The sequence below is a fragment of the Bufo bufo genome, chromosome 4 (genome assembly GCF_905171765.1).
Source record: "Bufo bufo chromosome 4, aBufBuf1.1, whole genome shotgun sequence".
Classification (NCBI taxonomy): Eukaryota; Metazoa; Chordata; class Amphibia; order Anura; family Bufonidae; genus Bufo; species Bufo bufo.
The window spans coordinates 41,827,858-41,853,734 of record NC_053392.1 but is presented as its reverse complement, the minus strand read 5'-3'; the positions used below and the strand labels follow the sequence as shown (position 1 = coordinate 41,853,734).

At 47.7% G+C, this 25,877-nt stretch overlaps 1 protein-coding gene across 4 annotated transcripts in view; it reads right to left on the bottom strand.

The window, feature by feature from the left end:
- The window catches only part of LOC120997169, a 62,216-nt gene that overhangs the window by 4,497 nt on the left and 31,842 nt on the right, over window positions 1-25,877 (bottom strand). For 2 of the 4 annotated variants that reach the window (XM_040427139.1, XM_040427140.1), the window contains exons 3-6: window positions 23,016-23,085; window positions 17,190-17,253; window positions 6,949-7,197; window positions 5,597-6,114 (exon numbers count right to left, since the gene is read on the bottom strand). In XM_040427139.1, coding sequence (XP_040283073.1) covers window positions 5,597-6,114; window positions 6,949-7,197; window positions 17,190-17,253; window positions 23,016-23,085 — 901 coding nt within the window. Of the gene's footprint in view, window positions 1-5,596; window positions 6,115-6,948; window positions 7,198-17,189; window positions 17,254-17,368; window positions 17,458-23,015; window positions 23,086-25,877 lie in introns of those variants that run through there. The other 2 variants (XM_040427141.1, XM_040427142.1) reach the window with 2 other exon arrangements.

The following is a 25,877-nucleotide window of genomic DNA, read 5'->3' as shown; positions in this document are numbered from 1 at the left end:
TTTGACAGTGGGGATGGTGTTCTTTGGGTTGAAGGCTTCTCCTTTTTTACGCCAAATGGAGGAATCATCATTGTTACCAAACAATTCAATTTTTGTTTCATCTGACCATAACACAGAAGACCAGAAGTCTTCTTCTTTGTCCAGATGAGCTTTTGCAAAGGCCAAGCGAGCTTTTGTGGGCCTTATCTGAAGAAGTGGTGTCCTCCTTGGTCTGCATCCGTGGAACCCAGCAGTGTGCAGTGTCCATTGGATTGTCTGCCTTGAGACATTGCCACCAGTAGAGCCCAGATTCACCAGGATGGCCTTGGTGGTGATCCTTGGATTCTTTTTCACCTCTCTAACTATCCTCCTGGCCAGCACAGGTGTCACTTTTGGCTTCCTACCACGTCCTTTCCACAGTGCGGAACATCTTGTATTTTTTAATAATACTTTGCACTGTAGCCATTTGAACTTGAAAACATTTAGGAATGGCCTTGTAGCCCTTTCCTGACTTGTGAGCAGCCACAATGCGTAGTTGCAAGTCCTCACTGAGCTCCTTTGTCTTAGCCATGACTGTCCACAAACCAACTGCAGTGAGCTGCTGTTTTTCACCTGATGAGTTGATTAAAACAGCTGTTCCCAATTAATCAGGCTAATTAGGATGCTTTAGAACAGCTTGGACTATTTGGAATGGTATAGAACTTTTGATTTTCCCACAGACTGTGACAGTTTGTGAAGGGTATGAATAATTTTGGACTGGACACTTTTTGCTCAAATGTAAATAAAAGCTGAGAAATGTTTTTCCCCCACAATAATGCCTCTTGTACATCGTCTTATTATATTTTGGGAGACACCTATGTCATTTCCCGTCAAAAAATTACTTACCGTCAAAATTTGCCCTGAATAATTATGGGCAGCACTGTATATTTTTTTTAAATCAGATCATTTTTATTGTTTATAGTCACTTTTCCGTTATTTTATATTATTTTGTAACCTATGTTGGTTTATTTTTTTAATGTCCCCTATGAAGTGACAATAAAAACCTCTGGGGGTTGTGGGGAGGGGCCTTCATACTTTATAATTAGGACATTTCTACTCTAACTGGGTCATCCATAGAAGGGCCACTTAAGATGCCCATACACATTAGATGAATTTCAGCAGGACAGGTCAACCAGTTTCCCCAACTCTCCTCCGATGGCAGATGTCGAGGAAAATGCATGAAATCCATGTTGAATTTCAACATGTCTAAACCATTTATCATGAAGCAGGTGTGGACCACCAAACAGATTTGGCTTTGGGCTACTTCAAAGGGCGTTACCTAAGTGACCCCCTGATCTTCACCATTGACAGGGATCTGCAGGGGAACCACAGAGCCGCTTGAAGTAGTGTCTGTTTAATGACTGCTGACCCAGTGGGGATCAAAAGACACTGGTGCGGAGCATCAAGGGATCAGGTCAGAAGTCAGGTCAGGCAGATGAAGCTCGAATGCAGTAAACAGGCAGAGGTCAAGCATGGGAAGTCAGAACCGAATAGTGTACCTTTGCAGGCACTAGCAAGCTAGAGAACCTATTGCTCAGGCACCCTCCCACAAGGAACGGTGCCTTAAATACCCAAGGGAGGATTGACTTTGGATGGACAGATCAGGGTGTGCAGGTATTGGATAGAGAAAGCACATGCGCCCTACGGGCAGACAGAGGCACTGCAGGCAAGAGCAGTAGGTCGCAGTCCGCATAAAATGGACAGAAAAGCGCCATGTTCTCTGAGAAGTAACATGGAGACACCGGCACAGAGTGCTAGAGCACTGGAGCAGTAGATAGAGAAATCGTTCCTGCAGCTGTGTCTACTGGGAGCACGGAAATATCAATGGACACAGACCGCCGACATCACACCTTTGTTCTCACAGGAATATGGAAGCCCTGGCTGAATGAAATGAAACTTGAAGGTTTGTTGGTTGAGGAAGTGCATTCAGAAAGTATTCAAACCCCTAAACATCTGTATTTTCTCCCATTCTTCTCTGGAGACCCTCTCAAGCCTTTTCAGGTTGGATGGTTAATGCACATCTACTTTGTGGTCTCCTCCTGGGTTCTGAAAGTCACTCTTTCATAATCTTGGCTGCACGCTTGGGGGAATTGATCTAAGGCAGGGATGCCCAATCTGCGGCCCTCCAGCTGTTGCAAAACTACAACTCCCAGCATGCATGGACAGCCTACTACTATTATAGGGCATGCTGGGAGTTGTAGTTTTGCAACAGCTGGTGGGCCGCAGGTTGAGCATCCCTGATCTAAGGCAAATCTTCACTGACAGCGCTCTGCAGCAGGTTTGTCTTTCTTCTGCTCCTTTCATCTTTCTCTTGACTTACAACTATTTGCTCAGTTCCTGCAATTGAATAACATGCATGACACTTCCACCGCCCTTAAGGATGGTATTGTCTAGGTGATGGGTGGTGCCTGGTTTATCCTATACATGACATTTCTTATTAAAGGGGTTGTGCAACTTTAAACTTTTTTTTAGCAGACCTCAGAGTGGCTGGAGCCATGGTGGTGACCATACTTACCTGCTCCCCGCTGCTGGGTTCCAATTCCATCACTCCACTCCAATCTCTGGAATCAACATCCTGTTGACGGAGGTCACGTGACCGATGCAGCCAACCACTGTCAGCAGTGGAGACCTGTCACCCATGCGGCACGTGACCCAGTGACGTACTGCATGGGTGACGGGGTCACTGCTGCGCCCAGTGATTGGCTGCAGCATTTATGTAACCTTCGTCAACAGGATGTTGATTCCAGAGAGACCCGGAATCTGGGAGGCAGCCATGGAGCAATGAAGCCGAAACCCAGCATCGGGGACCAAGTAAGTATGATCACCACCGTGGGTCCAGACACTCTTTAAATGGAGTCTGTCACCTCCATATGGCCATATACTGTGCTTACATTGTCTTGTCGCACACCTATACATGAATGTAATAGTACCTTTGTTATTTTCTTTACACTTGCAGAAGCTGGAAAAACGAAGTTTAATTCATATGCAAATGATCACTCGTGAGTGCCCAGTGTAGGAGCCCAGGCTGCTCTGCCTTCTTTCATTGTTTCCCCACCCCAGCCTCTGCCTATGCCCGCCCTCCTATTCCCTTGTGTCATCTTTCGGTCCGGCTGAGATCCCGTGCCTGCGCACTGCCTCGCCGGGGCATGCCCACTGCGATGCCCATTGTGGGCACGGCATCGCTTTAACTACTGGGGCGTTCGCCGGTGCATGCGCAGTAGTTAAAGCAATGCCGCGCCCACAACCCCTTAAATTAATTAATTATTTATTTGATTAGACCAGAGAGTCTGTTTTTTCATGGTCTGAGAGTCTTTTAGGCACTTTATGACAAGCTCCAAGTTGGCTGTGTTGAGGAGCGACTTGCTTTAAGCCACTCAGCCTTAGAGACCTGATGGGTAGAGGGATAAAACGATGGGCGGATATCCTATCTCCACAGCAGATCTCTGTCAAAGTTACCATTGGACTCGTGGTCACCTCCATGACCAAGACCTTTCTCCTCTGACTGCTCTGTTTAAGGGTAACCAGCTCTAGAAAAAGTCCTGGTGGTTTTGAACTTCTTCCATTTAAGAATCATGTAGGCCACCGTGTTCTTCGAGACTTTTAATGCCTGAATGCCTCCTCACAATCTTGTCTTGAGGTCTACAGACAACTCCTTACACTTCACGATCAACTGCTAAACCTTACATATACAGGTACTTTCCAAATAATTAGCACTTCAATCAGGTTGAGGAAACATCTCGAGCACTATCGATGGATACAGGAAGCACTTGAGCTCTACTTTGAGTGTCTAAATACTTGTTACATACCAAAAGTTGGAAAAAGTTAAGGGGTGTGAATACTTTCTGAATGCACAATATTCACTATGACCAGTGGGGTGCCCGGGGGGGGGCAGAACAGAAGCAAGGAGCGCTTCCATCAATACAGATGGAAGTGCTCATTGCTTTTCCATTTATAAGATGCAGTGCATCTTATAAAGGGAATACTAGTGAGCGCTTCCTGCTCGCTCTTCTCAGGGCCCGCGCTGCTGTGTCCTGGCTGCCTGCAGCGTCAGGACGTACAGAGCGCACCCTGACCTGTTGCTGCAGGAAAGTTTTGGGGAGCACAGTGGGCACAGTAGGCACAGTATTGGGGGTGGCAGGATGGGGTGTTGAGAAGGTGAGGAGGAGGATGGAAAAGTAGGAAAGTAAGATGTCTGTTTGTTAAACTCTGCAGAGACGAGGCGCGGCTGAAAGAAGTCACCATGGCGGTCTGGTCTGACAGGAGAAGAAGAGGAAAGGGAATATCTACATCAGAGAAGAGAAGTCACTGGATATAAGAGGTACATATGTGGCGCTGTATTATCCTGTATGTTCTGTAGCGCTGTATGTAATGTTTTCCAAGTATGTCTTTAAAGGGGTTGTCCGCTTTTTTTTTTGTATGAGCGCTGCCTTCTCTGCTCTGTTTACCTGCTCATCACTACAAATGCTATGGCGAGCAGGTGAACAGAGCAGAGAAAGCAGCTCTCATATGAGCGCTGCCCTCTCTTCAAACAGCTGGTGGCACAGAGGGCATTACTACTATGGAGGGGGCACAGAGGGCATTACTAACGTGAAGGGGGCATAATGGGCATTTCTACTATAGAGGGTGCACAGAGCCATAGGGCATTACTACAATGAAGGGGGCACAGTGGGCATTATTACTGTGAAGGGGGCACAATGGGGATTTCTACTATGGAGGGGGCACAGTGGGCATTATTACTGTGAAGGGGGCACAATGGAGATTTCTACTATGGAGGGGGCACAGTGGGCATTATTACTGTGAAGGGGGCACAATGGGGATTTCTACTATGGAGGGGGCACAGTGGGCATTATTACTGTGAAGGGGCACAATGGGGGTTTCTACTATGGAGGGGGCACAGTGGGCATTATTACTGTGAAGGGGGCACAATGGGGATTTCTACTATGGAGGGGGCACAGTGGGCATTATTACTGTGAAGGGGGCACAATGGGGGTTTCTACTATGGAAGGGGCACAGTGGGCATTATTACTGTGAAGGGGGCACAATGGGGATTTCTACTATGGAGGGGGTACAGAGGGCATTACTAGCACAGTGGGCATTACTACTATTAAGGGGGCACAATGGGCATTATTACTGTGAAGGGGGCAAAATGGGCATTATTACTATGAAGGGGGCACAGCTGGGATTATTACTATGGAGGGGACACAATGGGGGTTATTACTGTGAAGGGGGCACAATGGGGATTATTACTGCGAAGGGGGCACAAAGAGGGCATTACAACTGTGAAAGGGGCACAGAGAGGGCATAACTACTGTGAGGGGGCACACATCTGTACAAAACTACTGTGAAGGTTGTACAATGAGGGCAATACTACTGTGAGGGGGTACAATTTTTTTAAAAGTATTGGGGGGTGCCAGAGAAAGGACCCCCCCCCCCCCCCCCCCCCCCCCCTAGGCACGCCACTTACTATGACTATAAAAAGAATGGAAGATACCATTTTCTACATACATATCCTCTGGTATAAGTACAGAACCTACCACAACTATAAGGAATTTCTGTTTGGGACAGATCACTACTTTATCTCAATTGTAAATTCCTTGAATTCACTTTCGATGTCGAAATGCCTCTCTGGAATCGCCGGTGGATCCTCTTGGCCAACATTTACCGCTGTGTCATGTATTTTCAGCTGTGCAGTCTTTATACTCTTCTTCCTACATTTGCTTAACATTGAATCTACTATTTTGGAAGGCTCTGGTGTCTTCTGCTCCATGGATACATTGACCTCCATTCTTTGATGATCGCAGTTGACGTTTTGCAAGGGTGTGCTTTTCTCCCCTGCTGGATCTTGTGCTGGTGGTGTCTTCTTCACTGAATGTCCTTTATGAATGACAGCATACAAAGGTTCATCAACAACCTGGGTCTTCCCATCGTCTTTCTTCTCATCGGCTTCATGACTTGGAAGAGGAGATGTAGTCTCCTGGTATGATGGAGGATGTGGCACCTCATCTGCAGATACGTATAAAGGGTTTGTCCTTTCTACTTTCGGGGATCCCTGGTTTTCTGGTGGGTTCTTAGAGATGTTCCTCGTGTCTTCTTTATCTGAATTTGCAAAGAAAGAGGTCAGCAGCGGTCAAGTACATAGTGCCCGTTTTCGTGGCCAAGAGCATGCTTCGAGACCAGAAGATGGGCAAATGTCTCATTGACTGTATGATTGGCCCGGTTTTTGCCTGCAGCAATAATGTACTATGCTCGGTGCCCATTCATATCATACGTCTTCCATTTTTCTCTAGAAGGTCTTCACCCTGGCTCATTGAGGTAGTCTCTAGCAGAAGATAACCCCTCAATGATGTCTATCTACCGTAAAGGAGCATATGGAGAAGGATTATCCAGATGAGACAACCCCCTTAATTATTCTGTAATGAAAAGTTCTGCAACTTTCACACTATTAAAGAGATCTCTGCTTGTTTCCAGGGAATGAGAACATTTCCATATTATGTATGGAGACTAATTAGTGCTTCCATAGAGGTCCGTTTCTGCTGTATGTATGCCTCCAATTTCATACAAATCTGACAAAAGTTGATGGACTGGACAGAACTAAATACTTCTCACAGCTAAAGCTTTGTTACAGTTGCATCCTGTCCAGGTAATGTTCTGTGAGCTAAACAGGCTGGACTGATACATTTTATCTGCATTGATACTTTGTAACGTTGCATACATGGCAAAATTATAGCTTTTCAGCCTTGTTGTGTGACTAATAAGGTTTGCCTCCCGCGGGTCTCTACTAGGGCCTATATAGTATTGTTATGTGACTAATAAGGGTTCCATTTACTGACAACAAGCAGAGATCTTGAAACAAGACATACCGGTATATTAGAAGGTTGCAGAACTTTTTATCTTACAATGATCTTTGCTTATTGATATAATAATACTTACTGCTCCGCGCACTGGCCTGGCGCGTTTCCACCTCCTTTATGTCTTTCACAGTATCATAGAGAGGGTCTTGCTCCTCTGATGCAGGTGGAGCGGCCTGTAGGTTCTCTGGAGGCGGCGGGAGGACTCTGTGCGGTAGATTGGGAGGTGTTGTATCATGTTCATTGTTTACAGAGCCATGGACCATACCATTTCTCGGCCTGGGTGACATCGTACTCCCCTCCCCTTTTTCTTCTGACTCTCCTCCAGTGCCTGCAGAAGAAAGAAGGGGCCACCATAAGCCAACCTGTCTTTCACATCTAGATGGTGAAAACCTGTCTTAAAACACTCCTGCTCACACAGCTGCAGATTGTTACAATGTATCAGTGATATTCAAGGGGTTGTCTTATCTCATACATTGATGGAATATCACTAGGATATACCATCAATGTCAGAAAGCTGCGGGTTCCACCTCTTGGACCTGCTACTATCTCTAGAATGGTGCCCCCGATGTGAATGGTGAGCACGACCACCGGATCGGCTATTTCCATCAGTCCCATAGAGGGGAAAGGAGAGCACTCCGTGTATGTACGGTGCCCTCAACTTCACTTTGGTGGGAAGAGGCCCATTCTGGTGATGGGAACGGGTCCTAGAGGTGGGACCAGCAGCTATCTGACATTGATGGCATATTCTAGCAATATCCCATCAATGTATGAGATGAGACAATCCCTTCAAGTGCAATCAGCCTGCAAACTAAGGGTATGACCACATGCGGTGAGGCAACAGCCACCCGCGGCAACCAATGGCTACACAATGTTGCCGTAAAAACTTGCAGCCATTGGCTGCCGTAGGTCAGCGTGGCCCTGGTTGGACAGTACCCCAGAGCTGGAGGTACTCGCAAATAAGATTTAATGCCATGTATATTCCCAGTATGGTTATGGAGGGAAGTGACGGGGTTAACCAACTCTGACACAAGATGCCACATTACTGTCTCTCAGTCTAGAGAGTTCTACTCTGGAGATAGCTCAATGAGGAAGGAACTCTATGTGCTACAATACTCAAAGCCACAAAGGCTCGTCTTCTCTGAAGATTATCTACTGAAAGATCTCACCATTTATACAGTGCTCGAGAAAAAGAGACAAGAAGGTCCATAAATCTACATGGCTGACCATAGGAGTCAGTCAGAAAGGTATTTGCTGATCAAATCTATTAGACTTTACTGCAGTGAGGGGAATACTGAGAAGACACCCTTCACACTTGGAAACGATCGGGCAAGTCATATGTCAAACCTGTACGCCTCAGTTGCGAATTACAACTACTATCTCAAAAGTAAAATTGGCAGCTATAGATCTTACAGAGAGACACCTTGGGAAGCTAGAGAGGAAAGAGTACTACAACCCCCATACTTACTCAAATCCATACATTGGGTCGATTGTTTAGAACTATGTTTTGCTACTGTTGGATGTTCTACAACTCCCATTCTGCATTTCAGTAAAGAGACATGTTTGTTTTCTACATCTGGCCTGGTTACTGACTCCAGCACCATTCGCCGACTACAGCACCTACACCTCCTGTCGTTGCACCCGTTCAACAGTCAGACAACCATGGGCAATCCAACTCCCATCGGGCAGGAGCCCTAACATCAAGGTGTGCCTTGAGGGAAGAAAGGGTGCGCCCTCTTGTCACTGGCCTGGCCCTTGAGAGCATCGTTGTTAAGATTGCCACTGTGATAGGCTTTTGCAACCTGAGCCAAAAACACTCCCATCCTCCACCCCGGCTCCTCAGGGGCTTGCGGCAGTTGCATGTGGGCAGCCACACCATGGGGTGGTACCCTAAGTCCGGCGGGAAGAAGGACCTGTGTTGCTGCTGTTCTTAGTCCACTGTTGATTGCCCTGATACAATGTGGAAACCATCAGCTGTGGGAGTAGGACTGGGATTACAACCTTTGAATATAAACATACAGTAAATGGTCACATTCACTGACAACAAGCAGAGAAGTTGCATATTGTGGGGAACTAAAAGCAAAGGGGTATTCCGGTTTTATCAGATTCTGGCCACCACAGGTGCATGGCTCATTACAGTATAGTTATCAGGGCTGTGACATGTAATGTGTGGCTCACACGTGTGTGCTTCATGTGCTCAGGACAGATTGGTATCCCCTGGGATACAATCATGGAGGTTACTATCGAATGACAGAAAGCAGAGATCTTGGAAACCATATACAGAAGGTATGTAAATAATATTTACAGAAATGGCTGTGCATTTCTGACACAGGTTAAACACGGCAGGATGGGAGCAGTTGTCCCGCTGTGTGGCGGATGATGTATAGCTCCTGCCGCTCATTCATCATCACGGTGTCTCATATCTGCCAAAACCTGGAGCCTCCCCTGATGTGCTGGGACACGCCGCGCCGGCCTGCTGATATCACACATCCTCTACATACAGCTACCTTCTCCGTATACAGGAGAAGTGCTCCACAGGGAAAGTGCTCCACAGGGAAAGTGCTCCACAGGGAAAGTGCTCCACAGGGGAAGTGCTCCACAGGGAAAGTGCTCCACAGGTAAAGTGCTCCACAGGGAAAGTGCTCCACAGGGAAAGTGCCCCCAGGGAAAGTGCTCCACAGGGAAAGTGCTCCACAGGGAAAGTGCTCCACAGGGAAAGTGCTCCACAGGGAAAGTGCTCAACAGGGAAAGTGCTCCACAGGGAAAGTGCTCCACAGGGGAAGTGCTCCACAGGGAAAGTGCTCCACGGGGAAAGTACTCCACAGGTAAAGTGCTCCACGGGGAAAGTGCTCCACGGGGAAAGTGCTCCACGGGGAAAGTGCTCCACGGGGAAAGTGCTCCACAGGTAAAGTGCTCCACAGGGAAAGTGCTCCACAGAGAAAGTACTCCACGGGTAAAGTGCTCCACAGGGAAAGTACTCCACAGGTAAAGTGCTCCACAGGGAAAGTGCTCCACAGAGAAAGTACTCCACAGGTAAAGTGCTCCACAGGGAAAGTACTCCACAGGTAAAGTGCTCCACAGGTAAAGTGCTCCACAGGGAAAGTGCTCCAAAAGAAAGTGCTCCACGGGGAAAGTGCTCCACGGGTAAAGTGCTCCACGGGTAAAGTGCTCCACAGGGAAAGTGCTCCACAGGGAAAGTGCTCCACAGGGGAAGTGCTCCACAGGGAAAGTGCTCCACAGGTAAAGTGCTCCACAGGGAAAGTGCTCCACAGGGAAAGTGCCCCCAGGGAAAGTGCTCCACAGGGAAAGTGCTCCACAGGGAAAGTGCTCCACAGGGAAAGTGCTCCACAGGGAAAGTGCTCAACAGGGAAAGTGCTCCACAGGGAAAGTGCTCCACAGGGGAAGTGCTCCACAGGGAAAGTGCTCCACGGGGAAAGTACTCCACAGGTAAAGTGCTCCACGGGGAAAGTGCTCCACGGGGAAAGTGCTCCACGGGGAAAGTGCTCCACGGGGAAAGTGCTCCACAGGTAAAGTGCTCCACAGGGAAAGTGCTCCACAGAGAAAGTACTCCACGGGTAAAGTGCTCCACAGGGAAAGTACTCCACAGGTAAAGTGCTCCACAGGGAAAGTGCTCCACAGAGAAAGTACTCCACAGGTAAAGTGCTCCACAGGGAAAGTACTCCACAGGTAAAGTGCTCCACAGGTAAAGTGCTCCACAGGGAAAGTGCTCCAAAAGAAAGTGCTCCACGGGGAAAGTGCTCCACGGGTAAAGTGCTCCACGGGTAAAGTGCTCCACAGGGAAAGTGCTCCACAGAGAAAGTACTCCACAGGTAAAGTGCTCCACAGGGAAAGTACTCCACAGGTAAAGTGCTCCACAGGGAAAGTGCTCCACAGGGAAAGTGCCCCACAGGGAAAGTGCTCTACAGGTAAAGTGCTCCACAGGGAAAGTGCCCCACAGGGAAAGTGCCCCACAGGGAAAGTGCTCCACACGGAAAGTGCTCCACAGGGAAAGTGCTCCACAGGTAAAGTGCTCCACAGGGAAAGTGCCCCACAGGGAAAGTGCCCCACAGGGAAAGTGCTCCACACGGAAAGTGCTCCACAGGGAAAGTGCTCCACAGGGAAAGTACTCCACAGGGAAAGTGTCCATAGGAAAGGGGTTCCACAAAGATGGTGCTCCACAGACAAATTGCTTCATTGTGAAAGTGCTCCACAGGTAAAGTGCTCCACAGAGATGGTATTTCAAAGATAGATAGATATGTACAGAAAGTACTCCATAGTGAAAGTGCTCCTCAGATAAACTGCTTCATGGAAGGACAGATACATGGAGAAAGTGCTCCTCAGACAAAGTGTTCCTCAGAGAAATGTTCAACGGAGAAAGTGCTTCATAGAGAAAGTGCTTCATGGGAGGACAGATACATGGAAAAAGTGCTCCTCGGAGAAAGTTCTTGAGAGGGGACACCCCTGTGGAATGATGTAGATCTTTTGTGATTGAACAAAAGAGTTTTTTTTAACAATTCTTGCAGAACATCTGAGGTTACACCAAAGGTGGGTTGCACTAAAGTGACTTTCTGGCTCTCGTCCATCCTTCTGTGCCATTGTGGGTCTCTGGTGGGCCACTCATTGCCCCAGCCTGCGCTGCCAATTGTAACTTGTGGAACTGCACCTCTACGATTGTGGCCTTTAGGCCGCTGCCCTTCACCAATCCTGACTACACTCAGTTACACCTTGTGTATGCACTGCACGGCACCGAAGTACCCCCATAACAGTGACAACCACAGTCCCCCATAACACTGACATCCACAGTGCCCCCATAACACTGACAACCACAGTGCCCCATAACAGTGACAACCACAGTGCCCCATAACACTGACATCCACAGTGCCCCCATAACACTGACAACCACAGTGCCCCATAACACTGACATCCACAGTGCCCCATAACAGTGACACCCACAGCGCCCCCATAACAGTGGCATCCACAGCGCTCCCATAACAGTGACATCCACAGTGCTCCCATAACAGTGACATCCACAGTGCCCCCATAACAGTGACATCCACAGTGCCCCCATAACAGTGACATCCACAGTGCCCCCATAACAGTGACATCTAGTGTCCCCCATAACAGTGACATCTAGTGTCCCCCATAACAGTGACATCCACAGTGCTCCCATAACAGTGACATCCACAGTGCCCCCATAACAGTGACATCCACAGCGCCCCCATAACAGTGACATCCACAGTGCATCCCATAACAGTGACATCCAGTGTCCCCCATAACAGTGACATCCACAGTGCCCCCATAACAGTGACATCCACAGCGCCCCCATAACAGTGACATCCACAGCGCCCCCATAACAGTGACATCCACAGTGCCCCCATAACAGTGACATCCACAGTGCCCCCATAACAGTGACATCCACAGTGCATCCCATAACAGTGGCATCCAGTGTCCCCCATAACAGTGACATCCACAGTGCCCCCATAACAGTGACATCCACAGCGCCCCCATAACAGTGACATCCACAGCGCCCCCATAACAGTGACATCCACAGTGCCCCCATAACAGTGACATCCACAGTGCTCCATAACAGTGACATCCACAGTGCCCCCATAACAGTGACATCAAGTGTCCCCCATAACTGTGACATCCAGTGTCCCCATAACAGTGACATCCACAGCGCCCCCATAACAGTGACATCCACAGTGCATCCCATAACAGTGACATCCACAGTGCCCCCATAACAGTGACATTCACAGTGCCCCCATAACAGTGACATTCACAGTGCCCCATAACAGTGACATCCACAGTGCCCCCATAACAGTGACATTCACAGTGCCCCATAACAGTGACATCCACAGTGCCCCCATAACAGTGACATTCACAGTGCCCCCATAACAGTGACATCCACAGTGCCCCCATAACTGTGACATTCACAGTGCCCCCATAACAGTGATATCCACAGTGCCCCCATAACAGTGACATCCACAGCGCCCCCATAACTGTGACATTCACAGCGCCCCCATAACTGTGACATTCACAGTGCCCCCATAACATTGACACAGAAGCAAAAGAGTGAGGAGACTCCTCTGATTCTGTGGTCTCCTTGTCTTAGGTCTTCCTGGAGGTTCTCCATCCTTACAGATCTCTTTTATATACTTTTCTAGGACTGTCCGATAATCCAGAATATTTGGTAATCTGGCACTGGCAGTGACCATACTGGTCCCCACAATAGCCTCTTCCTCGCTGTTGGTCCTCACCAGGTTATTCACTGCAGACTATCACAGCCTGTATAAAGGGCTCGCTACCAGTAAGCACAGGCGCCTCTCGCCTCCGGCGCTCCTTGTCTCTGCTTGCTCAGCAAGAAGCCATCAGAGACAAAGCTTCTGTCTTCCTGAAGCTTTCCAGGTTCTCATCACACCCACGGCAGAGAGCATGTCTCAAGACATAGGGACTAATGCAATGATATGTGACCGTCCATTGTGCAGACCACATTAACCTGTAATGAAATAAACCTGCCACCAGAGGGAGCAATCAGGTGATGTCACCCCAGAGCGGTGGCCGGTGTGGAAATATCAGATGATGCTCCTGCAGTGTGTGGGTCCAGCTGACAGATTTACCATTTGCCCCATCTATCGGGAAAAAAGGAGACACCAATGACCTCAGCTGCGTTATAGACAATGTCATGCGGAGGACACGACCTACCAGGTGCCATTTATAATACTCCCCCCAGTTACTTTAGTCATTCTATGCCACTCTCTCTAGTTTTTAAAAGCGGTGGGAAAGTGAGCTAGAGTTTACACCATACCTAAGAAATGCAACTTATTTAAAAAAAAAAGTCATAAAAATTTCACTGTTTCACTCCACTAGGGGGCGGTGTAAATACAGGGGTAACTTCTCTAGACAGATTTACACAGAACCAAGCAAAACTGACATTAAAAATCCCCCTCATGATAAATCTCCACCATAGTGCGCACAGATATGTAACACCCCACAATGTCTCCATTATTGGTTACATCAGAGTGCCCCCATAACCAGTGCCAGGATAGTGCCCCCACAACCAGTGCTACAACTGTGCCCCCATAAACGGTGTCAGGATAGTGCCCCATAAACAGTGCCAGTATAGTGCCCCCATAAACAGTGTCAGACTAGTGCCCCCATAAACAATAACAGAATCGTGTCCCCATAAACAGTATCAGAAAAGTGTCCCCATAAACAGAGCCAGAATAGTGCACCCATAAATAGTGTCCCCATAAACAGTGCCACAATAGTTCCCATATGTACAGTAGCAGCACAGTGTCCCCATAAACAGAACCAGAATAGTGCCCCCATAACCAGTACATAGAATTCATTGGGCCCCATAGCAGGAATCTGAATTGGGCCCCCATGGTCCTTTCCAGGCCCCTCTGACTACCCATCCTGGTCCCTCGCACCTTCTACCTCAGCCTCTCCCCTCGCTCACCCATGAACAGTGCCTTATGTAGGTACATTGGTGCTAAATCTGGAGAATTTTTCTGGAGATTCAGTGACGTCACCGGATCTGCAGAAAAAGTCCTTGCCCTGAGAGCATTGGAGCATGAGCTGAGTGGGGGAAGAAGGGAATATGACAACCCCTTTAACAGTCACAGTCATAACTAGTATTGAGTGAAGTGGTATTTTTAAGTCCGGCGTACAAGGTTCCGGTTATCTAAGAATTCCGTTATGGATTCTGCTACCACGGACCATAAAAGAATTCTATGACGGCATAGCATGGTCAGCATAGACTTCTGTTATGACGGAATGCAATACGTAATGCCTCTTATAGGCTTCCGGGGTGGATGCCGTCATAGAATTCCGTATGGTCCATGGTACCGGAATCCATAACGGGATTCTTAGAAAACCCAAACCTTGTATGCCGAACTTGAAAATACAAGTTCACTCAACACTACTCATAACGCATTAACTAAATGTGAAAACTCATCAAGTGTGTGTTAACTCTGCTACATCTGTGTGTATGTGTGTATATATATATATATATATATACACACACACATCATATATACTGTACATATAGTACACATCATATATACTGTACATATAGTACACATCATATATACTGTACATATAGTACACATCATATATACTGTACATATAGTACACATCATATATACTGTACATATAGTACACATCATATATACTGTACATATAGTACACATCATATATACTGTACATATAGTACACATCATATATACTGTACATATAGTACACATAATATATACTGTACATATAGTACACACACATACCGTATACTGTACATATAGTACACACACATACCGTATACTGTACATATAGTACACACACATACCGTATACTGTACATATAGTACACACATATATACATTTACTCATTCACATATATACAGGTACATTAAACAATTACACACACATATAGCACATACATATGTACAGAGTACAGTACACTACATACTGTAAGTACATATATGTAAACACACACATATTACACTGCCACACACTTACCTTCTGAGAAGGTCTCCAGGGTAAACAGTTAGGATTGATGGGAGGACATCTTTTCCTCAGCAGGCAGTGCAGCAGGCTCTCTTCCCTCCTTCCTCTGTCCCGACTGCTGCACATGGATTACATAACAGCAGAGGAGGACTCTGTGCCAGGACAGGGAAGAGGAGCAGAGTGGGGGATGGGAGCACTGGGAAAAGCTTCTGATGGCAGCAGCACATCCTGCTGTATCATCTGAAAAAAGGACCTCTCCTCAGCTGTGCAGCCCCTGAGGACATGTGCAGGCTGCTGCTAGAGGCATCTCCTCATGGTAGGATCGGGGCCTTTCTGGGAGGAGGGGGGAAGCCAGTGCACAGCCTGCTGAGGAGAAGCAGTGAGGGGAGCTAGGAGGAGGAGCCAGAGGTCCTGGCAAGTACTCTAAACCAGGGTTCCTCAACTCCAGTCCTCAGGACCCACCTACCAGTCATGTTTTCAGGATTTCCTTAGTATTGAGCAGGTGATATAATTAGTGTCAATGCACCAGGACTTACCACAGGTATTCATTCTGTGGGATATTCTCAAATCACGACTGAGAGGTGGGACCTGAGGACTGGAGTTGAGGAACACTGCTCTAGACCAGAGCTGCTGTACTAATTGTAATAAGGGGGCGGGGCCTTTCCTCCACAGCCGGGCCCCCTTCTCCTATGGGCCCCATAGTAGCTGCTTGTTCTGCCTCTATTAGAGGTACGCCATTGGTGTCAGGATAGTGACCCCATAAACAGTGCCACAATAGTTTCCCTATGAACAGTAGCAGAACAGTTCCCCATAAACAGAACCAGGATACTGCCCCCATAAACAGTGCCAGAATAGTGCCGTCTTATAAATAATGCCAACATAATGCTCAAATCAAGCAGCAAAAGAATGAAATGATAAATGTCCGGCTACCTGAACTAGTCAATAGTTAAAGGGAATCTGTCAGCAGTTTTGTTGATGCAAAACTGCTGACAGACATAGGTCGGCGACAGGAGATGACACATGACGGTTTTAGTGGACCTAGTGCTAAACCTCCCCCCGCCCCCAAACCCCCACAAAAAAAACACAGAATCCTGCGGGAGCTGCTCCGGCAAGTGCACTGGAAGTGTACAGGTTTGGACCCGTAGGCTGGCCCCCGTTAACACTTTGTGTGCACTTGTTGGAGCTCCCACTCAGCACTACATCCACTAAAGCCATGAACAGAGGTGTTCCCCACCCCTACCTGTATCTGTCAGCAGTTATGTACTGATGGAACTGCTGACAGATTCCCTATTAGTAAGCCATCTGCCAATATATTGAATATTCCTGAAACGGGAAGAGGCGCTGATATGGCAGAAAACACCTCTGTAATGTGGGTTATAAATCTCGTCTGAACTCGGATCTCTGCCGAAAAGGCATCTGCCATGGGTTTAATACGTTATACATAGCGCCCCCTGCTGTACCCACATTATCTGTAGCTAATGCTCCCCTTTGCAGTCAGAGAAGGATGTATATTCTGAGAAGTCTTTGTTTCTAATATTGATATCAACTAGGAAATAGCTTTCTGGGTGTCTGTCGGGGTCTCCGAATGCCCACCTCCCCACCAAGAGTCCATGAAGTTTTGCATGGGGCTGCTGAACAATCAGTCATGGCCCTGCCCTCCATTCCCACACGTCTCTAGTATTCTTTATACAACATTCTTCGTGTTTTTCAAATCTAGAAATTGTGCTCCCCTTGCCCCCCATGACGCCCCAGACGTTCTGCCTGCTCCTTGTCCAGGTCCTGCTTACAACTTTAATGCACTGAGAATGGAGCATGCACGCACCTGTAACAATGGCGCCATTCTTTGTTCCATTGGTTTCTTGTGTCTTGTCTTCTGTTTGTTTTGTCTGGAGGAAAAAAAATGATACAATGAGACACATCATCGACAGAAGGAAAGTGGGTGACCACCTTGAGAATATCACCCCCTTATCTAGAGCACATTTGTCTATGATCTCTTACTACCTTTTCTATGGGAGGTCCACCACCTAGGAGACCATATTTCACTCCAATCATAGACACCACAACAGTCAATAATTCATTTCTCCAACAAAAAGAAGGAACCAGTTAACAGTATGGATGGGGACAATCAGTGCAATCCCGAAGATATCATTGAGGAACCTAAAGGCACTCACGAAACAGGACAATCCAGTCAACAGATTCCTCTTCTCTCTCTTCCTTTGCAGGCTGTGTTCTGCTCTTGCCGGCTATGCCTCTCCTTTCTGCTCCGAGAGCCACTCTATCCCTGACGTTTAAAGAGCCAACACTAATTTTTACCACCCTTTGGCTGGCAACCTTGGGGTACTTCAGGCACCTTCCCCAGTGGGAAGGTGTCTGAGCAATATTTTTAGTAGCTTGCTAGATCCTGCAAAGGTGTGCTTTATCTGTTTGACTGCCTTTGTACCAACTTCTGCCTGATTCCTGGATTCTGCCTGACCTGTGCCTGACCTTCACATTGACTGTAAGCTGCCTGCCCTGACCTTGGACTGTTTACCGTATTGCACGTACTCCACCAGTCCTCACCTCAGACTGTGTAGGACTATGATTCTGCCTGACTTCTCAGTACCCCACACTGGTGTTTCTGACCCCTGAGTCAGCTGTCAACCACTTAGATACTACTGCTGGAGGTAGCACCTTGGTGATTTCCCTGCAGCAAAGTCCAAATCTGTTGGGGGAAGTGCCAAATCTGTTGGTTGACACAGCTGTTCTACACTCACTGCCGTAGCAGTGGATGAGCTGAGGATATCTTCAGAAAAATATGGTACTCATTGTCTTCATGCACCAGGTACCCTTTATGTGGACGTCTGTTCTGGGGATGCGACTTGCTTGTGTTCTCCAGCAACGCTGTAGCTTGTACCCTCCTGGGCTCCTTTAAGCTCCTTTTGCTGCCCACTGCTCCGGTATCCGGTTGGTTCTTACATTCTGCTGTCGATACTCTGCACCAGGACGTCAATGCTTTAACATTTTCTCCTCTGTCTACTGTGGTTTCTGGGCTCTGGTTCTGAATGAGCTGCACACATGGTGTCTCCACACATGTGCACATACTGAAGCAGTACCCCCATCCATTTTCTTTCCGGTCTATTAAACTCCTTCCCTGTACATCCCAACCAAGGATTTAGCACCTTCTGGTGGAGTTAGATGTTCGAGGGGCCTATCTATGTGTTACAGGGTGTTGGAAGTGACACTAAGACCCTATTAACTGAAGCAGCCCAAATGTTCCTCTGCCACAGAAGACACCAGTATTATAAATGGTGGGGAACCTGTTACAGATGTTGCCTGAGGCCAACAGGAGGAAATTAATCTGAGGGGCCACTGTCCATCTATACGTTCTTCTGAGGCTCAACACCATGTCAAAACGTGAACCCACAGGAGGATCCTCTGGTGCTCTGACGGGAAAGTCCAAAATTCTCCATTATTTTGTATCCATGGCCAGCTTAAGGGTCAATTCTCTTTGGTACTAGATAAAAATGATCGGTGGACAACTCCTTGTTACGTGCCAACCCAGGTCATGTTTAGCAAACAGAATATGGTCTACTCAGATCTTTGACAATAAAATCAATGACTGCCATAGGGGCCGAGGTTCAGACTACAGAATAACACGACTTATGGGGCTGGTCCATATAGGACGTTACCAGGAATCATTTGTCTTTAAGGCCAGAGTCATCTGCATTGTTGTAGAACACATTTAGCTTGCCTGGGCTGGAAGAGGTAATTTCAGTCTTCATCATAAATTCCTCCCAAGGAGCTTGATAAGGTGATATTAGATTAAAATGCAGTAGCCAAAGGCTGTAATGTATCCATCCCATCTCTGCAGTTCTCATTGTTTTCACGATGTACATGTGCATTAACTTACAGAAATCCAACATGATAAATCGCAGCTTCTAAATTGACTTTCGGGAAACCCATCCGGCAGGAGCTTGTTCTGGTCTTCTGAAGCCCTGTCAACTCCAGGGAACATTGCAACGATTTGTGATTTCCAAGGCATGAAGGTTCCTGCCAAACTACATGTGGAAATGAGAAGCCTGAAGAAGTCTAATCAGTGCGGACTTAGGGATTCGTTTAGTTGAGGAGCAGTGACTTTGAAGTGAGGGAAGCCATGTTGATTCCAGGGATATTTGCTGTATGAATTATTTGCTCTCTATGTGTCTGAAGCATTAGGAAATCCATCATCTATTTAAGAGGTGGTCTGGGTTCTGGATATTGATAACCCATCCTCAGAATAGGTCATCAATATCAGATCGGTGGGGGTATGACAACTGACACCTCCAGGGTGTCTGGTTACTGAAGTTCAGCTCCCATTTAAGTCAACAGGAGGTGAGTTGTGGTAACCGGTAATGGCCACCACACAATGGATGGAGCGTTCTGCTTCCAGCTCCATCCACTGTGTTATTTCCATCACTGGTGGCTGCTGAGAATAGCTGATCGGTGGGGGTTGAGGAAGTCGGACCCTCAGAAATCTGATATTGAAGACTTATCCTGAAGATAGTTCATCAATATCTAGAACCCAGATGGTCAATTCAAGTGATGGGGCTGCTAAGGTACTGAGCAGATTGCTTAACCACTGATGGGACTGATTATGCACTATGGGGACTGCTCAACTATTGAGGGAACTGATCAAGTACTCAACTACTGGTGGGACTGATTAACCACTCAGGGGACTGATCATACACCACAGGGACTGCTAAACTACTGAATGGGCTGCATAACCACCAAGGGGGCTGATTAAGCACTATGGGGACTGATTAGGGACTGCTAAACTACTAAACTCCTGATGAGACTGCCCACCTACTGATGGGACTTATAAAACACTATGCTCATCTGCTAGGGGGACTGCTAAGTTAGTGAGGTGACTACATAATCAATCAGTGATTCCATTAACTACTGTTGAGACTGCCGAGGAGATCGATTAACTACTGAGGGAACAACATAACAAGTGAGAGGACTGCTCAACTACTAAGAGGATTGCCAAACTACTAAGGGGGCTCCTTAACTACTGAAGATACAACTTAACCCTTGAGAGGACTGCTTCACTACTAAGGAGACTGCTTAACTGCTGAGGAGACTGCTTAACTAGTGAGGGGACTGCTTAACTGCTGAGGAGACTGCTTAACTAGTGAGGGGACTGCTTAACTGCTGAGGAGACTGCTTAACTAGTGAGGGGACTGCTTAACTAGTGAGGGGACTGCTTAACTGCTGAGGAGACTGCTTAACTAGTGAGGGGACTGCTTAACTAGTGAGGGGACTGCTTATTTGCTGAGGAGACTGCTTAACTAGTGAGGAGACTGCTTAACTAGTGAGGGGACTGCTTAACTACTGAGGGAGGGTACAACTTAACAAGTGAGATGATTGCTCAGTTACTAAGGGGATTGCTTATCTACTAAGGGGGGCTGCTTAACTATTGAGGAGACTGCTTAACTAGTGAGGGGACTGCTTCACTACTAAGGGGACTGCTTTACTACTGATGGAACTGCTTAACTAGTGAGGGTAAAATTAAGAGGAATGCTCAGTTACTACGGGGACTGCTGAACTATTGAGAGGACGGTTTGACTACTGAGGAGACTGCTTAACTACTAAAGGGACAACTTAACAAGGGAGAGGACTTCTCAATTACTGAGGGAATTTCTTAACTACTGAAGAGACTGCTTAATTACTAAGGGCACAATTTAACTACAAAGGGGACTGCTTAACTAGTGAGTGGACTGTTTAACTACTGAGGGGACTGCTTAACTAGTGAGTGGACTGCTTCACTACAAAGGGGACTGCTTAACTAGTGAGTGGACTACTTAACTACTGAGGGGACTGCTTAACTAGTGAGTGGACTGCTTAACTACTGAGGGGACTGCTTAACCAGTGAGTGGACTGTTTAACTACTAAGGGGACTGCTTAACTACTGAGGAAACTGCTTAATTACTAAGGGCACAATTTAACTACAAAGGGGACTGCTTAACTAGTGAGTGGAATGCTTAACTACTGAGGGGACTGCTTAACTAGTGATTGGACTGTTTAACTACTGAGTGGACTGCTTAACTAGTGAGTGGACTGCTTAACTAGTGAGTGGACTGCTTAACTAGTGAAAGGAATGCCCATCTAATAAGAGAACTAGGGTACTGCCTAACTACTAGGGGACTGCTTAACTACTGAGGGGACTGCTTAACTAGTGAGTGGACTGCTTAACTACTGAGGGGACTGCTTAACTAGTGAGTGGACTGCTTAACTACTGAGGGGACTGCTTAAATAGTGAGTGGACTGCTTAACTACTGAGGGGACTGCTTAACTAGTGAGTGGACTGCCTAACTACTAGGGGACTGCTTAACTACTGAGGGGACTGCTTAACTAGTGAGTGGACTGCTTAACTAGTGAGGGGACTGCTTAACTAGTGAGTGGACTGCTTAACTACTGAGGGGACTGCTTAACTAGTGAGTGGACTGCTTAACTACTGAGGGGACTGCTTAACTAGTGAGTGGACTGCCTAACTACTAGGGGACTGCTTAACTAGTGAGTGGACTGCCTAACTACTAGGGGACTGCTTAACTACTGAGGAGACTGCTTAACTAGTGAGTGGACTGCTTAACTACTGAGGGGACTGCTTAACTAGTGAGTGGACTGCTTAACTACTGAGGAGACTGCTTAACTAATGAGTGGACTGCTTAACTACTGAGGGGACTGCTTAACTAGTGAGTGGACTGCTTAACTACTGAGGGGACTGCTTAACTAGTGAGTGGACTGCTTAACTACTGAGGACACTGCTTAACTAGTGAGTGGACTGCTTAACTACTGAGGGGACTGCTTAACTAGTGAGTGGACTGCTTAACTACTGAGGGGACTGCTTAACTAGTGATTGGACTGCTTAACTACTGAGGGGACTGCTTAACTAGTGAGTGGACTGCTTAACTAGTGAAAAGAATGCTCATCTACTAAGGGAACTAGGGAACTGCTTAACTACTAGGGGACTGCACAACTATTAAGGCGACTGCTCAGGCACTGAGGGAGCTATTCAACCACTTAAGGGACTGTTCAATTAGGACTGCTCAACTAATAAGGGGACAGGTCATCTATTAAATGTCTGCTGAGCTCAACTTTTCTTTGGAGGGGGGTGCCCAATTTTATTGAATACTGGAGATTCACTGGCCAATGCCACATGTACTGCCCTACATTAGTCCGGTCCCACTGTTTGAGCAAAAAGTGCTAGCAAGTCTAGTAGGACATCCTAGGCGTGCATAAGGTTCTCACAGAAATGTCGTAAATCATCCCCCCACTTATCCTGACCAGCATACATCATGCCAGCACCACCAGTTAATAATAAACCAGTAGGCTCTTGTGCTCCCCCTAGTGGTGGGTGCAGGCAGCCAGATTTTTCTAATTTAACTGCAAAGGATTCCATATATTATTTGCACTGTGGACTTTTATAAGGATTTCTCTTCTTTTCGGTACGACCATGATCAATACCTTACAAAAAGCTAAAAATCTAAGGTAGAACATTTCTCTGCCTCCAGGTGAGTATTCTGCTCATGCATGTCCTCCCATCTTACAGGGTGGATGGACTTCTATCCGTGCCCATGATAGTATCAGGTATGAAGAGCAGATGACTGTAGCAGTGACCCTCATAACTTACCATTTTCGTGAGCTCAGATTTCGGCCTTTGTTCTCGACTGTTCATAATATTAAATTTTTTTGTTTTAAATCTGTAAAAAAAAAAAACATGACAGTGAGCTGCAGTGTAAAGCATGGAAGACAGAATCAATGAAAGACAATGGAAGCGGAAATAAGGATTTGTCTCAAAGCAGTTCAGTTTCTGTGAAGGTGATACCAATACGTCTGCAAAATTCATTTTAGTTTCACTCCTCGTCTGATGCTATGTCCATCCTTCATGCTTTACATTGCAGCTCATCCTGCTCAGACTGCCTATTGTGTATAAGCATCAAAGCTCAGCAAGACTCGAATAACACTCATAGACTTCAGTGGACACTGTCTGATCATGAGTATTATTCTGCTGGTGGAGTCACTCTGTACATACATTACTTATCCTGTACTGATCCTCAGTTACATCCTGTATTATACTCCAGAGCTGCACTCACTATTCTGCTGGTGGAGTCACTGTGTACATACATTACATTACTCATCCTGTACTGATCCTGAGTTACATCCTGTATTATACTCCAGAGCTGCACTCACTATTCTGCTGGTGCAGTCACTGTGTACATACATTACATTACTTATCCTGTACTGATCCTGAGTTTTACATCAAGACACGGAGGCTTCGTATTGCTATCTCCTTCTTTACTGAACCACCAATAGCAGCAAAGAGAAAAAATTTACATACAAGGAACCATAGCAACCAAGGTCCCTCCCCACTGGCCCCTATAATAGGCCGCACTTCCTCTGTAACTTCCTCTTTCTTTGCTGCTGCCAAGCTAAGTACATCATTTATTCTCTGCTGTTTTTAGCTACTGTATTGTTGTCTCTTGTAGTTTTGAGCTGCGTACATAGGGTGACTAACCCTGTTTGCTGCTCAGCGCTCCGCTTGCGTTTGCATCTTGCTTTGCAGGTGGGGGGTTTATGTACCTCTGCGCTTATCCTCACGCTTTGGGGATATTCATGCGGCCGCATTAAGGCTCTCCCTCCTTCCCTCCTCCCCACCCCCCACCCAGGTTCTGTTCATTCTGGGCTTGCATTTGTCCAGAAGTCTGAATGCCCAGCTTGATGAGTTACAGCCTAGGACACAGGCGTCCCTAGGTTCAAGTCCTGACAACCAGCCTTGTACTTCACTTGTGTCCAGAACTTCCCCTAGCTCATTCCTCATATTACTCTGCTGGAGGTTTTTTAGTATGGCCGTTCGCCTCATTGGTTCCCCACCCCCCAGATGCATTCCTACCTGCGCTGGCGCCACACCCTCTATTTCGGCGGCGCCATTCCCGGCGTTCCCTCCCATCTTGATGGCCCTCTGTGATCGCCGGCCGCGAGATCTCGCGAGATCTCGCGAGATCTCGGCGGCCATCTTGGAAGCCCTCTGCGATCGGCCGGCCGCGAGATCTCGGCGGCCATCTTGGTGAGGTCGATCACATTTCGCGGGCTTCCGGGGGCGGTCCTTCCACAGTTCCGGCTTCCGGTCACTCGTTCCGACTCCCTGCACGGTCGGCGGCTCCTGCGCTCCTGCTCCTCGGCTCATCGGCTCCTAACGCTTCAGGTGACATCAGACCTGGTCCCCTGGGTTAATCTTGCCCCAACGCTGCCCCAGTTAGGCATCAAGGCTAGCTTAGTTAGGCATTCACCTCAGACATGTCTGCCCCTACCCCACCTCCTACTGCCAGCCGCCCCCATCCTCCCCGGTGGGACTTCACCCCACTGAGTCTGATGCGCAGGCTCTTGCCCTACAACGATCAGTTTCTGACGCGATTGTGGCAGCCATGGGCTCCATGTCGTCGGTGTTGTCACAGACTATTGTTCAGGCTATGTCCGCACGTCCTGCTAGTGCTCCCTTGCTAGACCCCATTGCCGTTCCGCAGCCTACCTCTATTGAACCCCCTGTATTACAGGGGAATTTGACTGGTGCGCACCTTGCCACCCCAGAAGCCGTGCTTAGATCACGGAAAAGGGCCTCTTCCCGCCAGGCAGAACGGGCGCGACATGGAAATGCGCTAGAGCGCAATCACCTGACCTGTATGACTCGGAACGAGCTTCAGACGAGGAGGAGTTAGCGGATTTGGATTACGGCACAGAAGAGGATCTCACCCCCCCAGGTCAGGGACCTTCGGCCTCCGCTGCGGCGGCCTCCTCTGCCAAGGAGGTGGCGTCGACTCCCGCTGCTACCCGTTCTGAGGTTGTGTTGGATGATTTGGGCGAACCGATGTTCGACCCCGAGTCGCTTCATCACCCTCGTTCGGCGGAATGGCTCCCCTCCCCTCATGTGGGAGCGTATTTGGAGCATTGGGTGCGTCACTCGCTCAGCCGCGAGTCACGCAATAAGCTTAGGTCCGAGTGTCCCCGGCCAGTGGTCCCCAATAAGGTGTATGACACCCCGTTGGTGGACCCCAAGATGTCGCAGTTTCTAGCCAAAACGGGTTGGAACCCAAAGAAGGGCCTGGATTCAGCGCTCCGCAGCTGCCAGGACAAGATTTTAGACGTCTTTGGTCCATTGACCAGGATTTTGGAGATGGCTGAGGCGGCTAGGCTTGAGGGTACCCCGATTGACCCTATGGAATTGAGGGGTTGGGCCCAGAGGGCCATATGCCTTACTGGCAACGCTAATACGGCCGTTGCAATTGAGAGGCGCAAGGCTATCTTGTTCAAGATAGACCCCAATTTGGCCAATTTGGCGCTCACTGAGGCAGGGAAGGACGCCCAGGGCCTCCTCTTCGGCGAGTCCTTCATCAAGGACATGAGCCGGTTCGTGGGCACTTTTACAGCGCTAGACAAGGCCCAAGCATCCATGCGTAGGGTCTTCCAGGGAAGGGCCTCTCATCGGGCCGGCAGTGGT